Here is a 16,544-nt window from a genome sequence, read left to right as displayed (position 1 = left end):
TGCTTCAGAAGGGTCACTTCACAGGGTGGGGTTCTACTCAGGGCTCCCCTGCACATCTGTTTCCACTCGTGATTTCGTGTGTGTGTGCACATTCCTGAGACTTTCATTGGCTCATTTATTCCTCCCACAGCCTCTGCTGAGTGGCGACTACAGGCACAGTATGGAGAATTTGGTGAGGTCGGTCCTGTCACGTGCATAAGCGGAACAGGCCTACAGAACTGCTGAGAGCCACTGGTTCAAAGTCCAGGCACAGGGTTAAACTTGAAGACCCCTAAAACAAGTCTCTGCCCACTGGGAGCGCCCCACTCACAGAAGCCCCTGCCAAAAGCAAGAAAGGACTCCATATGTGTTAGATGGGGAATAGGCGCAGCGGAGACCACTGTGCTGCTACACGGATCTACTACACGGTCCTAGCACCTGAGCCGTGACTTCGGCCCTCGCCCTCTTTGGGGAGTCTTCCCCCCTGCTGGACCCCAGCCTACACCACCGATAGGCTGTGTGTGAGTCACTCTGTGTGAATGGAAACTCTTAGAAACCGACGATGCCTTTGTTAAAGGTCCTGTGGAATTGGTCGACTGACTAGAATTTCGTAATTGTATGAGTTGCCAAGAACATTGGGCCGAAGAATTTAATAACGGTGGAGAGTTGGAACGCTGCCAATCTGGAGCTACGTTACCTTGGCTATCTTTACCCATATTAAAGTCATTCACTGCCCGTCCCTGTGTCTGACTGAGAAACCGTGTGACATGAAACACTTGGGAATGACTTAGCAGACCACCATCCTAAAAGAATGCATCAGACAGCAGGTGCAATCACAGCAGAGATTTCCCCCGCTTTGCTCTGATCCACCTACCTGACATTCCCATCCATTCATCTGAAAGGGTCTCTAACTTACCATACTCTCATGATGTAACTTTAAAAGCGGCATGAACTGACCACCGCTCTGGAAAATGGTATCTGGGGCAACCTGATTCTATGTCCTTGGACCACGTCACTCATATTTGCCTCTATTCTCCTCATTTTAGAGACGGGATCTCACTACGCAGCCTCAGATGGCCTGAAACTTGCTATGTAGTCCAGACGGGCATCAGCCTCCTGAGCCTTGGGTTAGAGGCTGTGCCGCTGCCTGGCCTCAGAAACTACCTCCGAACTCTCTGAGATGGGAGCTGTTTTGGAGCTGACACTTAGCAGTTTCCTTGGACCACGAAGCAGAGCTGGCTGGTGTGGGGAGGGCCGTGTAGGTGTGTGAGGATGGATCCCTGTCTCCAGTCTTCTAGTCTGGGAAGCTGCGATCCTGCATTGAAAGCAGCGTCGGACGCAGATGGCTACAGAAACGGAAGCTAGGCAAGAGGAAGTGTTTCCACAACTCAATGAATGCAGGCGAGTGTCCTTAGCTCGCAGCAGGGAACATGGACGTCACCAGGCTGTCCCAAAGTCAACAGGCTGGCAAAGCACAGAGTACGTGCTTGGCCTAGCCGGCAGCAGCAGTAAGTGGCCACTCTTCTGGTGGGTCCTTCCCATCTTAGGGTGCCGCTATAGCCGCTTGTGCTGTAGAGCTCTTTACACAGCCCTCACCTCGTCCTCACCCTCACCTTGTAAGGTAGACAGGGCAGGTGTCGGCGTTCCCAGCAGATGGAAGAAGACTAGGTAAGTCAGCCAATGTGGCCTAGGCAAGAGTGAGTGGGGTGCAGCTTCTGGGTTATCACCCAGGAGTTTACGCGATATGGAGAAACTTTTTCTGACTGGGAGCTAAGAAAGAAAAATAGCTCTTAACTGACGGCAAGAAGTAGGGCTACCCAGAGAAGAGATACCTGCCAGGGCCTGGCCTTCTTCCACCTACGCATTTGGAAGAATGAGCCCTGTATGAAGCCCCAGGCAGGGGAGTGGCTGTGTGACTGAGGAAAGAGCCCAGGAGCAAGGCCTGCTGGAGCCTTGCCTGCCTGGGCTGGGAGCCAGCCTGAGAAGAGGAGCAGAAAAACTGCTCCTAGGAACCACAACTACTGCTACTAATGATGGTGATGTGGCAGAGAGGACACATCTGGCCAGGGAAGACTACCAGTGGCTCGTTGGTCTAGGGGTATGATTCTCGCTTAGGGTGCGAGAGGTCCCGGGTTCAAATCCCGGACGAGCCCTGTTTATTCTTTTCTGTTCCCCCTTGGCCAGCTGCCATGTCCATAGCCTGCTCATGCCAGGGAGGATCTTGATGTGTTGGCAGCTGTCAGTCACCTCAGAGTCTTAGCCTGTATATACACCTTGTTATTCCAAGTGGTCAAACTGGAGAGGCGTGGCTGTGGTTACCAGGCTTCCATTAGAAGACCTGGGTGAGAGAAGTCCAGTGAGTCACCTACCTAGCACTAAGGACCTCACTGGAAACCTGGTTCTTAACCCCTGAAGTTCCTAGAAATGCCTCGTGATCACACTGGAGCAAGGAAGAGTTAGTTTTATAGCAATGTTTTAGTAAACCAGGCATATGGGGGGATTTTACTAAAAGAGAGAGAGAGAGGAGGACGGAGAGGGTGAGCATGAGAGAGAAACCTACTAAAAAAAAAAACAGTGACACAGCATGATTTGTGTAGGTTTTCCCAGTTTCTTCAACTTTTCCTGACCAAGAAGTACAGTAACAGTCAGACTCAACCATGCCCAGGCACTGAGGGCTGCTCAAAACACTGCCACTCAAGGTGGGACTCACCTGCCCCACACCTCGCCAAGGAACTATTGGCAGTTGGTGGCTGCCGGGGAAGGGAAAATCAGTTTTGTTCGGGCATGGAGCCCCTCCCATGCTCCATGGGGTGGGGGCTCACCCATGCACACACCAGAAACACTAATTCAACTCAGGGAGTTAAAAAAAAAAGATATAAAGATAAGGGGCATGTTGGGGCAGAGGCTGTGGGGACAGGGAGGAGGCGTGGGGAGTAGATAGAATCAGAATACATTGACTACATGTATGAAACTGTCAAAAATAAATTTAAAACAAAGGAAAAGTTGTCGGATAATCAAAACGCACCCTATCTACAGCTGTTCCTTAAGGCCTTCCATAAACTCTGTGCCCCAACCCCTTCTTGTGGATACACCAGGGAGAACCCCTCACCTCGTGTCTGTCCTGAAGGGAATCAGCAGCCTACTGTGCATGTATCCCTCAGTCAATTCTTTGGACTCATCCCCTGCCATGTAGAGCTGCTTCCTATATGATCCCTACTGGTCCATCTTCTATTTATTTATTTATTTATTTATTTATTTATTTATTTATTTATTTTGAGGCAGGGTTTCTCTGTGGTTTTGGAGCCTGTCCTGGAACTAGCTCTTGTAGACCAGGCTGGTCTCGAACTCTGGTCCATCTTCTATATGCCCAGTAAGAGTGCCCCTGTCAGGGCTGGAGAGATGGCTCAGTGGTTAAGAGCACCGACTGCTTCTTTCAGAGGACCCAGGTTCAATTCCAGCACCCACATGGCAGCTCACAACTGTCTGTAATTCCAGTTCCAGGGGATCTGACACCTTCATACCAATGCACATAAAATAAAGTTAAATAAATAATATATGTTTTTTTTAAAAAAAAGTGGCTTGTCACCATCTTTGAAAATATTCCATGAGGGAATCCCTCCTAGGGGGAACAGAAGAAACAAGAGTGCTCCAAGAGCTGGGATGACTCATGAAAACTACTACACAGTAAGTACACTACGATCAAGACAAGAAAGCCACCTGTAATGAAAACGACTATAACGAGAGCATTGAGGGAATAAAATAAATAAAACATTAAGAAATGAAAAACGGGGCCTGAGAGATGAGATGGTTCAGTGCTCAGAGGACCTGGGTTTGATTCCCAGCACCCACATGGCAGGTTACAGCTGTCTGTAACCCCAGTTCCAGGGATCCAACACCTAAAATAAATCTTAAAAAGGGCTGAGAATGAAGCTCAGTTAGATGCTTGCTTGCCTAAGTGGTGTACATCTGTAATGTTGGCATCAGGAAGTGGGGACAAAAGAACCAAGTATTCAAGGTCATGGGGGTAGGGGACAATGATGAATCACACAGATTAGACTCAGAGAACTAGTGAGCTAGAAGATAGAGCTAGTAAAAATCACTCAGAATTGCTGGGGGGGGGGGTGCACGCCTTTAATCCCAGCACTCAGGAGGCAGAGGCAGGCGGATCTCTGTGAGTGAGTTACAGAACAGTAAGGACTACACAGAGAAAGAATTAACTAAAATATAAAATTTGTAAAATTTAAAAGTGGCTAGGGATGTAGCTGGTAGCGGGGCACTTGCCTGCCCTGCACAAGCTCCAAGCTTCAGTCCCCAGAATCTCATGACAAGGAAAGTGATGCAAGAAGTCCGCTGTGCACACTCTTGTTACATTAATCTTTGAACTTTACTTTTCTGCATGTTGCAAATGCTCATTCTAAAAATGTCTAATGGTTGCTCTGAGCATTTGGAAACAAGGGTAACGGGGGATAAATGGCAGCATCAGTCTGAGAGCGGATGATCTCCTGGGATGGGTTTGGTGGTGAGGTTGAGTCCTAAACCCTGGGATTATGAGGTTTAATCCAGATAATCCCTCTAAGATAATCACCTGGCTACCTGGCCTTTCAGAAACACACCCCAGAACCACAGCCCCCCTCACCAGACCTGCTAAGGTCTCTCCTTTTGACCCCTAACTTCACCTCATCTCAATTCCATACTGGTCCCAATAGTGTTTGCCTCCTACTAACAGACTGGTTCAGGTCCCCCTTGAGTGCTGCCCCAGGTCAACAGTGAGCGATGACCTGCTCCCCAGGAACCAGGGAGAGATTAGTCCTAATGCTCAAGATTTAGGCTTCCCTGAGGAGATCTTGGACTCCTGGATGGCACAACTGACAGCTTCTTTCTTTCCGCCCACTGCCAACCACTACTATGACCTGCTGCTGAGACAGAACCAGGAGGTGCACAGGGCAGAGTCACCACGCTTCCAGAATGTGTCTCCCTTAGGTCCCCCATGGCAGCCACTCTCCATCATCTCTAGCAATGACCTTGCCGCCCAAGTCTGGGGGGACGACCTGCAGGACAGTAGGCTTGCCCAGGGGTTCATCTCCATGGTGGGATTACTACCCAGTGGGGCTGGCGTGGGAACCTGTCCCCTGGGGAGACGGTGAGAAGGAAACATCCTTCATTCCTCCATCACCAGACTGGGGTGGTTGGGACTCACTACTGACTTTTGGGCATTATTGTTTTTTTTTTAAAATAAACTCAGAGGATTTATTTGTACCCTGCCTACCATTTATTAGGCATGTGTAGTTGTCCAATAGACAGCCATTTTTATTTTTCCCTCTACCCCTTTTATGAAGGGCATTATTGTTAATAGGGAACATGAGTGTAAATTCTGTAGTGAGTGATGAGGGCATTATTAATGTAGTTGGAAGAGTCATGTTTACTCTTTGTTCCTGGGGCCAGGTTCTTTGCTGGAAGCTGAAGATACGAAAATGACTAAGGAAGCTTCCCAACCTTGACAGCAGGAAATACTGTGATGCTGTTGGGAGGGGAGAGCAGAGCAGAGGTGTCTAACAAGGAAGGGCTGGGGTGTCCAGAGACTCTCAGCCTGGGACTGAAATTACTGATAAGCAGGGGATGGTGCAGGCAGAGAAGCGCTTCGTTCCTGTGGAACACAGAGGGCCTGACAGCCTGGGGAGGTCAACACAGCCAGCCCATGTCCAAACTCTAGGAATGAGACTACAAGAGAAAGGACGGCTGTGTGTAACCAGCTTAGAAATCACCCCACAAGTAGGACTCGGGAAGCCCGTTTCTGTGTACCCACTTCTGACCTGAACGAGACCATCTGACATGTCAGGTCGGCCTCAAGATCAAGATCACCTCTTGAACGAATAGTTGAAAAAGTGAAATAAGCCCCGTGGTTTCCCAAACCTTCTGACAGAGGAAATATCAGCGGTGCCCACACGGAACAGGCCATGGGGGCGTGACTAAAGGACAGGCGACAGGACAGGTCTTGGTGCACTGAGGCAACACAGGCGGACTACGGAGGGCTCCTTCTAAGTCGGTCCTTGCCTCTGACTTGGGAAAAATTGGGGAAAGCAGCGATCATCGCTTTGTAGTTGGCACATTCAGGTCTCAACTTCTCTACCCTCCAGTCCTGCAGCAGCTCTGGGGCACGTGAGGCCACTGGGAGGGGATGGGCTCAGTGAACTGCGGCTATGGGGACGCTGGCCCTACGTGGAGACCAAGGAAGTGCGCGCGTGTCTGCGCATTTGCAGGAAACAGCCCATTCTTGTTTATTCGGCCTCAATCACCAGCAAGACCAGGCCCTGAAACCCAGCGCTGAGCAGTCCCTACGAGCGGCTGACCCAAGGTGTCGCCAGAACCAACCCATCTTGTCACTCCTTGGGAGCATCCTTAAGTTCAGGTAGTTCACGTTCGCTGTGCAAGCGCAGCAGACCGGGAGCTGCCTCGAGTGAGCCTTGGGCACTTTGTTGACAGGCGCTGAGCCTCTTGTGCTGGTCCCTACTCGGTCCGGAGCTGGGGACGGACAGGGAGGGTTTCCGGGCGGCAGCAGGCGGGCACCCGCGTCAGGTGGCCAGGCCAGGCCCCGCCCCCTCGGCCCGCCCTCTCTCCTCCCTGCGCACCGGGCTCCCGGTCCCCGGCCCCGCGGCTGCGGCTTCTGCTCGGGAGGCGGCGGCGGCGGGAGCGACCATGGAGGCAGGCGGTGGGGCCGGCGCGGGAGCCGCGGGCTGGAGCTGCCCCAGCCCAGGTCAGAGCCGCCCCTCCCTCAGCTCCCCACGCTCCTTCCCCCTCGGCTCTCCTTCCTCCTGACCCCCAGGTGCTCCGGGTACTGCTGAGTCGGCCCCCTCCACCCTGGCCTCCACCGGAGACCTCTCTCCATCTTTGGACCTGGGGCGTCCCCTCCCTAGCGGTCACTCCCCAAGCGCTCCCCACCTCGTCTCTCCAGCCCGACAGTGCTTCCAGCTCGTGAGGGGCGGCGGGAGCGGAGAAGGGGGGCTTTAGCGCCTGCACCCTTACAATTCATAAAAGCTCTTGACCACGGTGAGGGTGCGATGGGCGAGGTCTAGTGAGGGAGGGAAGGGGAAAGGAGAGGCCTGGGTTGGAGCCCCTTTCCTTCTGGTCCGGCCGCCCCTCCCTCCTCTGCCTTGCGCCACCGCATCCTCCCAAAGCCTTCTTTCTTAGTTCCCATCCTACCTCTCTTCTCCTTGTGCCTCAAGCTAAACACTCACCCTTTTTCTGTCTGGGCGAGGGAGAGGAGCCGGCAACATCCTGGAGCTGAGATTGGGCAGCGCCGGGCTGGGGTCCTCTCCTTAGGCGGAGCGTGAGAGGTGACAGAGGGAGTAGATTCGCAGAGCCGGGCAGAGTGAGTCAGGTTTCTCCAGTGGGATTACAAATTCCGGGGTTCTCAGACAAGAACACACATCCCTTTCTTTCCCCTCAGCCCCCAGCCTCTCTCGAATCCTACAGTGCCTACTTTCTCCCTGCTCACAGGACCCACAGTAACCACTTTAGGCGCTTATGAGGTATCTGAGGGTTGTGAGAGAAAGAAAGGCCAACGCTGGGGGTCCCTGGAACGCCGTGGGATGCAAGCTATGGAGGGTGAGTTTCCTGGGGAGGGGCGAAGAAAAGGCTTTCCATTACCCTATTCCCCAATCCCTTTCCATCCTCCTTCGGTCTCTGACCCTGGAGCTCTGAGCCAGGGCATGGCCCTTCCCTCACTTTATCTCAGGCCCCTCCTCCCTGGTGGCAGAGCTCCAGGCCTCCCCTGGACTCAGGCATTGATGGAAGTTTGAGCACATCCCTTTGGGCTCCAATCACCCAGCTAACCAGGTTGTGTGTCCTGGGGGAGCTGCCAGACAGAAAGAGGTCCTGCTGAACAGAGCCTGGAAGCAGCTTTTCAGCAGGGGGCTTGTTCTCGCTGCCTGCTGACCTGGATCCCGAGCTGTCTCTCCTTTTTAAAAGCCAGGACATGGACCTGTGAACTGTCTGGTGCCACCACTGTTAACTCTGAAAGGAGCCTTGCAGCTTTAGTAAGAGGGTGCTTAGGAGAGAGCTAGGTGAAGCCAACTTCCAACACCACACCCATGGGACAGGGCAGGTAGGACCAACACATTATCCAGGATTTCCTGGGAAGTGTCCCCAGGCCCTTCTACAGTTCAATACAGACCTCCCCTAGAGGCTTGATGGCACAAGGGGTCGCAGATGAACTGCATGCTGTTGGTATTAGAAAAGGGAAACCAGAGATTCAGAATTTAGAAACAAGGCAGTCTCCACCAAGACAAGATTGCTATTTATGAGAACTGCATTGCAGTAAAAGGAGTGCTCACCAACCTGAAAATGGCACCAGTACCAATTCAGGGTTTTTGTTTTGTTTTGTTTGTTTTTGAGGCAGGATTTCGATGTGTGGTAACCCTAGCTATCCTGGGACTGGCTCAGTAGACCAGGCTGGTCTTGAACTCACAGAGATCTGCCTGCCTCTGCCTCCCAAGTGCTGGGCCCACTCCTGGCTCCAAATCAGTGACTGTTTTTTTTTTTTTTTTGATTGTTTGTTTTTAAAAATAATTTATTTTTACTTTATGTGCATTGGTGTTTTGCCTGCACATATTTCTGTGTGAGGGTGTTGGGTGCCCTGGAACTGGAGTTACAGATGGTTGTGAGCTGCCACGTGAGTGCTGGGAATTGAACCCAGGTCCTCTGGAAGAGCAGTCAGTGCTCTTAACCACTGAGCCATTTCTCCAGCCCCTCCAACTCAGTTTTTAAAATATGTTAACAGTACTGGAGAGATGGCTTAGCAATTATCCAGTGTTTGATTCCCAGCACCCACACGGCAGCTCATAACCATCCTATAACTCAGCTCCAGGGGATCCAATACTCTCTTCTTTCCCCAAGGGTACTGCATGCACATGATGGACAGACATACAATCAGGAAAACACACAGATGCATTCGATAGATAGATAGATAGATAGATAGATAGATAGATAGATAGATAGATAGATAGATAAAATAGATGTGTAACATGGCAGGTTTTCTTTTATACATGAATTCAGCTTCAGACCTTGAAAGCCAACTTGGTTAGTAGGAGAGAGGTGGACCTTATGGTACCCACTAGGAAAAAAATAAATGTAGAAAATTTCAAAAAGGTATTTGATAATATGCATTTAGAAGGATTCCCACATTTACCCAGAAGACAACTCAGAGTCTTTTCCTTCCAATGTCTTCCTTCTTTACCTGCAGGCCGAGCCAGTGCTTTCCTATTATGAAAAGGCTAATATTCTGCAAACCACCTCGATATGAGTTGTTTTTCTTTTTGTCCCAGCCTTGCCCCATTTGGCCTAATACGCAGCTGGTGTCTGAATGTCTGGATCCTTTCTTCTCTCCTGTCCCCACTACCCAGTAATCAGAGTAGAAAGAAGTGCCAGGTGTCCTCATGCAGGCTCCTTGTTGATGAGCCAGCCTGAGGGTGCCGTAAGGGCGGTGGACATTCGATATTAGGAGCTTGGAAGCGGGAGAGGCTACTTCCAAATTGGACCCATCAGAGTCTCACCATGAGTTAAGTCCTTCCCCGGGGAACCTTGGAGGACACCAGGTGGCACTATTCTACTGTTCAGGTCCTGGGGTGGTGACATGATGCAGGACTATTGAGAGGAATGGGCACTGACTCTCCAGTGAGATCATTGTCTCTCCTAGGGGAGGTGTTACTTCCAGCTCTGTATGAGGAGGAAGAGGAGGAAGAGGAGGAGGAAGAAGAGGAAGAGCTTGAAGAAGATCAAGTGAAGAAAGGAGGGAGTTTGGGGTCCCTGTCCGTGAGCAAGCACCGGGGCCTGAGCCTCACAGAGACTGAGCTGGAGGAGCTAAGGGCTCAGGTACTCCAGCTGGTGGCAGAGCTGGAGGAGACCCGTGAGCTTGCTGGGCAGCATGAGGATGACTCCCTGGAGCTTCAGGGTGAGCACCTGTGACGAGCAGGAGGGCTGGGCCCAAAGGCTCTGTGTGTCCCCAGTTCCAAACCAGATGTCCCTCTCACTTCAGGGCTCCTGGAGGATGAGCGGCTCGCCAGTGCCCAGCAGGCAGAAGTATTCACCAAGCAGATCCAGCAGCTTCAAGGTAATGCCTCCCAAGACTAGACAGCCACTGGCCACCCTGATCACAAGGTCACTGCCCCCCAAGGCTCGACAGCCACTGGCCACCCAGATCACAAGGTCACTGCCCCCCAAGGCTCGACAGCCACTGGCCACCCAGATCACAAGGTCACTGCCCCTCAAGGCTCGACAGCCACTGGCCACCCAGATCACAAGGTCACTGCCCCCCAAGGCTAGACAGACACTGGCCACCCTGATCACAAGGTCACTGCCCCCCAAGGCTAGACAGACACTGGCCACCCTGATCACAAGGTCACTGCCCCCCACAACTAGACAGACACCGACCACCCTAACCACACAAACCTAACTGGTACCTTTTTACCTCTCTCTTCTCTGTTCTTTCTTTTCTCACCACTTTCTCTTCTCCTTGCCCCCCTGTTCTCTTCTTGCCTTAATTTCCTATCTTTGCATTTCTACATGGCGGTCCTGACCTCTCTTTAGCCTCCCTTTTCTTTTCCCAGCCTCCTCTTCCACCCCCCACACCCCTGTTCACCCATCCAGGGCTGGGGTGGATGACCAAGATTGAGTTCTAGGTTATATTTCTTTTTCTGGTTCCTCCAAGGGGGCCATGGGGAGAGCAGAGAGCCAATGGTGTATGACTGGAGGACGCACCATGTGTCTTTGACGGAAACAGATAAGAAACTGAGTTTGCGGCCCCTCAAATCCTATCTTCCAAAGCCCGTGTCCCTTTGTCTCAGAAAGCAGTAAGGCAGGTGCCCCACATTTCGCTGCACTACCAAATAAAGAGGGAGCTTTTGTTACTTCTCTGGGCTTCCGGAAGGTTTTGAGGATCTGCCCTAGAAAACAGCAGGGACTCTGTAGAGAGAGCTGAGATCAAGCCAAATAAAAAGTATAACCATAAGCGGAGGAGAAAGGTCTGGAAGCTGTCCTGGTGAGAGCAAGCGAGTGTGTAACCCGAGGAGCAGAAGAGAAGGGTAGAAGATGTAAGCCAAGGGAGAGGCAGGAAAAACGACAGAGACGCACAGCGCAGGGAGTGAGGGAGCGAGGGTGCTGGTTTCACATCGTCCAAGCTCCTGGGCTTAGCTTTATCATGTACAAATTTCATTACCTTGGACAGGTCATTTTGATCCCTGTGAGTCTTGGTTTCTTTTTCTTTTTTTGGTTTTTCGAGACAGGGTTTCTCTGTAGCTTTGGAGCCTGTCCTGGAACTAGCTCTTGTAGACCAGGCTGGCCTTGAACTCACAGAGATCTGCCTGCCTCTGCCTCCCAAGTGCTGGGATTAAAGGCGTGCGCCACCACCGCCCGGCCTCGGTTTCTTGTCTATAAAATGGGGCACATTCCTTTGTCCGTCAACTATTTGTGGAGCTCCATTATATTTAAAGAAACCAATAAAGAACACAATTGATCAAATGCCTGAGGAGTAGATTCCACAGCTGGGCAGGAGGTCACAGAACTGTAATCCCAGTATGTGGGAAGTAAAGGCAGGAGAATCAGGAATCTGATGCCAGCCTTGGCTTCATAGTTCAAGGCTATGTGGGCTTCATGAGATCCTGTCTCATTAAAAAAAAAAAAAAAAAAGAAAAAGAAAAAGTAAATTCTAAGGAAAACGTAAAATGAGTTCAGTTGCCAATAAAGGCAATACATGTATGAACTCAATATAATAGGTGATATGTGGATGGGGATGAGATGGGTTAGTTTTACATAGATGACTTCAAGAAGATGGCACTTGAGTAATGGGAAGGATCCAGTCGTTCACAATCTGATGAGAGGACCTGCTGGGCAGAAGGAACTGGGACGCGAAGGTCCAGACATGAGAATGAGCTTCATGTGTTGGGGGATAGAACCGAGGTCACTGTGAAGAGCATCTGAAGGACCCTGGCAAGAGGAAGGCAGAAGTCTGGCTACAAAGGCCTTTTAGGTCAGCTGACAGGGCTAGCTTTCTGTGTGAGTGAAGTAGACACCACGGGAGGTATTTTCCAAGCGTTCGTTTACTTCTGTCTTTTTCCTCCAGTGTTGGGGTGGAATCCAAGGCCTTTGTCAAGTGTTGTACCACTGAGCAACAGCCCTAACCCTCCGGAAGAGTCCTGTGGGATCCAGGGGGAGGAGAGAGAGTATGATTGTTTCCTTGAATTAGGGCTGTCGAAATGGAGAGGGTTCAGAACATGTTTTGAAGGTGGAGCCTTCATGACTAGCCGGAGAAAATGAGTACATGGTGATACTTAGTTGACTTGGAAAAGCTTGGCAAGAAAGGAGTTTGGGGACTAGGGAAACCATTTAAGAGTTTTATTTGCAGGATGAATTCGATGCCCAAATGAGTACGTGAAGGAAGCATTTGAATGTGTGGATCCAGACCTGGGGGAGAAACAAGGCCTGGAAATGAGATTTGATCATTTTTAACATGCAGACAGCATTATAATCTATGGGAGCTGGGCATTCAGTTCCACCAAGAGATACCAGTGGGAGAGAAAGGGTCGGTTCTCCTAACTAGAGGCCCAAGGTAGGAGGAGGAATGAACAAAAGAAATGGTGATAGAAGGAACACCTCAGTTCATCCTGTCCTGAAAGCCAAGAGCAGAAAATGCTTCAAGGAAGAGACGCTCCACTGTGTGGAAAGCTGCGAAGGCAAGTAAGGTGGCCGCTGGCGTTGGCAAGATGGAGAATCGGGAGACAGCGCAGATTGGATTGGAACTGGAGAGAAGACAGGAGGTCAAATGGAGAACTGAGTACAGAGCATGGCGATAACCATTTTAACGAGAAATGAGGGACAGTGAAGCGAGCTCAAGGGAGGTTTTGTTTTAAGGTCAGGAACCCTTGATCTTGTTTATACGATGAAAGAAAAGGCCAGTTGAGCCAAGTATTAGACTTTGCTTAGAAAAGAACCTTCTTTTCCTTTCAGTATGGAGAAGTCTGAAAATCTGAAAGACCACGAGGGGAAAGGAGTTGTAGCTAGATTTATTTCAGCGATTTCCCAGGTGAGGGGCTACGGGTCTCGAACCCACCCAAGCCCAGCCCCGCGGGAGGAATCTGAGACGGGTCCCTGCGCACGCGCGTTGCCCGTTTCCGCCAAGTGGGGGCGCTCGCGGCCTCAGAAGTACCTGGTGTTCAGAGGCCGTTCCGGCCGCCACTGCCCCGCGGGGCGGCACCGGCCGGGAGGCGGGAGGCCCCCCTGGGAGACCGCTTGTGGGGGGCCGGCGAGATGCAGTCCATAACCAGTAAGTGCGAGTCGCCTTCCCTGCCCCGCTAGCCGACTCCTGAATCCTCCGCCGCGCCCTCCCCGACGGCCCCAGCCCGCAGTCAACCGGCGCCAACTCTTTGGAACCTGGTCCCTGCCTTTCCAGCTCCTGACTGGGCTGTCCTATCTAGCTTCCAGGATAGGCCTGGCTCCTCGCCACCCATCCCTACCCCAACTCCCATGATCTGAGAAGGCAGTTTACAGAGTGAGGTTTGAGGGCTTGCTAAGGAGACGGAGGTTAGTCGCGCCCCCGCCCCCGAATGCCCAGCCCAGGTCCTGGGTCCTCATCATAGTGTCCAGCTGACCCCACCCCCGTGTCTCCCCCGCCACTTTGACTGAGCTGAGGGTCTGGATCTCACCCCGTAACTCCTTGTGCTGTGGAGTATATTTGTGTCGTGGGGTGCTCTGGCTATGAACTTTATGAAAGCAGGGGGCATGCTGTATTACTTCCTTTCAAATAGGAAGTCAGAGCCTGGGGATGTGGTTCAATGCCTAGCATACATGAGGTGCTGGGTTCAATCCCTAGTAAAGGAATGTAGAACAAAACAAAATCCAGGAAGTTACGCAGCCACTGTAGTGCACATGCTTGATGGAGGGGGGCCTGGAGACCTCTTCTCCCGGACCGGATGTGCCTACCTACCCTTGGTATCTGCCATCTATCCAAATAGGACCTTTTTCCCTTCTCCCCGCTCTCCATACAGCTTGACACAGGCCTAGTGAGTTTGAGACCAGCCTGTGCCACAGAATGAGATAGTGTCTTTAAAAAACAAAAGAGGCTGGGCGGTGGTGGCGCATGCCTTTAATCCCAGCACTCAGGAGGCAAAGGCAGGTAGATCTCTGTGAGTGAGTTCGAGGCTCCAGCAATTCTCTTGCCACAGATTCTAGATGGCTGGGGCTACAGGCGTGTACAACTATGCCCTTAAATTTGTCTTATAAAACTCCTAGGGCTGGAGAGATGGCTCAGAGGTTAAGAGCATTGCCTGCTTTTCCAAAGGTCTTGAGTTCAATTCCCAGCAACCACATGGTGGCTCACAACCATCTGTAATGAGGTCTGGTGCCTTCTTCTGGCCAGCAGGCATACACACAGACAGAATATTGTATACATAATAAGTAAATAAATATTAAAAAAAAACTCCTAGGTTCTCTTAAACATGTAATTCTGTATACAGAGACAAAATTCAGTAAAAATCGAATGAATGAGCCCTTCCCTCATGCATGAATACAGTAAATATTTATTGAGCTGCATTCTGCTAAGCACATTACCAGATATGGGAGCTGAAACGGTAAACCAAACAGGCATGTTCCCAGTTTTCATTGTGCCCAAGTGAGGATAGAACCAAACACAAGCAAACATGCTGTAGAGTTCAGGGAGTTGTAAGAGCTCCTTGATGGAGGAGAGGCTAGGAAAAGATGAAATCTGAGCGGGGGATATAAAGCCTCATTCTCTTTAATCCCTTAATCCTGACCCTGCTTTTGAATTCTTACTGGAATCCATGCCTTCAACTCTCTAACTTTTGAGAGTCTCACTCATTCCAAATGGGTACCTGCATCGAGAACCTGAGATGCAAAACTAAATAGAGCAACTCATGTCTGTAATCCTATCACTTGGGAGGCTGAGGCCTAGTGAGTTTGAGACCAGCCTGTGCCACAGAATGAGAGAGTGTCTTAAAAAAACAGAAGAGGCTGGGCGCTGGTGGTGCCTTTAATCCCAGCACTCCAGAGGCAGAGGCAGGCGGATCTCTGTGAGTGAGTTCCAGGCTAACATGGTCTAGAGCAAGTTCCAGGACAGGCTCCAAAGCTGCACAGAGAAACCCTGTCTCAAGAAGAAAGAAAAAGAAAAAGGAAGAAAGAGAAAGAAAGGAAGAAAGAAAGGAAAGGAAGAAAAAAGAAACCTCAGATGTTCCACAGAGTTCTGACACATTTGTTTTGCAAGTTAAAATACATGTATAATCCATATGTAAAATGTAGAAACTTGTGAAAAATGAAGCAGTATCATGCACAGGTATGATATGGAGATTAAAATACCTGCCACGTTATTCTATTTCTCTGAAGCAACTGTTATTTTTTAAATGTATTTAAATGTGTGGCATACTTGTGTTCGTGTGTATGCACGTGTCTGTGAATGCACATGTATGCATATGAGTTTGGCGCCTAGCAGTCAATGTCAACTGTCTTCCTTAGTCATTGTCCACCTTATTTTTTGAGACAGGGGTCTCTCACTGAGCCAAGAGCTGGCTGACTCAACCCCAGTGATCTGCCTCCACCTTCCACTCCCACTCCCCAGTCCCAAGGGCTAGGGTAACTGACTCATGCTGCCATGACTGGGTACTGGAGGCCTGAACTCAGGCTCTTTTGTTTGCTTAGCAAGCATTTTACCGACTAAGCCATTTTCCCAGCTTTGAAGCAACTGCTCTTTATGGGCGTAGATCTTTCTGTGGGGCATAGACCATTTTTCTGTATGTTTATGTTATATAGTGTCTGGTTTGGTTTTCCTTCTGGTTACTATAGCATGGACGCACTTTTGTATTTTTAGTTAGTAAAAAGGCTTGTTTTGACTTGTTGGTTTTGGAGGTCTCAAAGGGGCACTGTTTGGCTTCTACTAAGGCCCTTTTGGTGACTAGCACCATTGATTCACAGTTGACATTATCAGTCATCATGTAGGTTAGCATGTCACGTTTTATTATTTTATGATGAGCTTCTTTTTTAATTCAACCTTGAATCCTAAATGTGTGCTGTCTCACATTTAGGATTTTGGGGTAAGGGACAGCCTCCGAGGCTCTGAATTTCCTAAGCTCCCAGGATGGATAACTGAAATGCTCTGAACATTTTTTTTTTTTTAGCTGTGGGATTTTTAGAAAGACTTAAGACATTGATAAAATACTACCTGCTAGATATTTTGTTTTGTTTTGTTGGAATAGAATACCTAGCTCAGGCTGGATGAGGTAGTTTCACGAGGTAGCTGAGAATTACCTTGAATTTCATAGATGAATAGCATGCAAAGCCATGGGTTTTCTTGCGTTTCTGTACATGTATCACTGCACCGTGCTCTCATAGCACTTCATGTTTGTTGTTCACACTAGCCCACACTGATGCTGTGAGCTTAAGGCCTCAAGGTCTGCCTGTCTACTACACTTACTGCAAAGAGTCGCTATCTGATCCCTTCTTGGGAATACTTTTATTTTATACCTTATGATGCTCTACCTCTCTAGTGGGGGAAAGACTAGGTTGTCTGT

General features: G+C 50.1%; 1 protein-coding gene and 1 non-coding gene across 12 annotated transcripts in view; both read left to right on the top strand.

Moving 5' to 3' along the window:
* The first annotated feature begins 2,060 nt into the window (after positions 1-2,060).
* Trnap-agg (transfer RNA proline (anticodon AGG)) lies at positions 2,061-2,132 on the top strand. Its single transcript has one exon. It is a non-coding gene; the product is annotated as a tRNA-Pro (tRNA).
* Positions 2,133-6,589: 4,457 nt separating this feature from the next.
* Positions 6,590-16,544, top strand: part of Ccdc136 (coiled-coil domain containing 136) — a 31,830-nt gene continuing 21,875 nt past the window's right edge. For all 11 annotated transcript variants that reach the window (XM_057772437.1, XM_057772446.1, XM_057772429.1 and 8 more), the window contains exons 1-4: positions 6,590-6,730; positions 7,474-7,581; positions 9,671-9,925; positions 10,010-10,084. In XM_057772437.1, the coding sequence (XP_057628420.1) occupies positions 6,673-6,730; positions 7,474-7,581; positions 9,671-9,925; positions 10,010-10,084 (496 nt within the window). In that variant the 5' untranslated portion in view covers positions 6,590-6,672. The remainder of the gene's footprint in view (positions 6,731-7,473; positions 7,582-9,670; positions 9,926-10,009; positions 10,085-16,544) is intronic.

Source organism: Chionomys nivalis, chromosome 1 (assembly GCF_950005125.1).
Source record: "Chionomys nivalis chromosome 1, mChiNiv1.1, whole genome shotgun sequence".
Taxonomy (NCBI): Eukaryota; Metazoa; Chordata; class Mammalia; order Rodentia; family Cricetidae; genus Chionomys; species Chionomys nivalis.
Note: the sequence above shows the minus strand (reverse complement) of the source record. Positions and strands in the feature narration are given on the sequence as shown.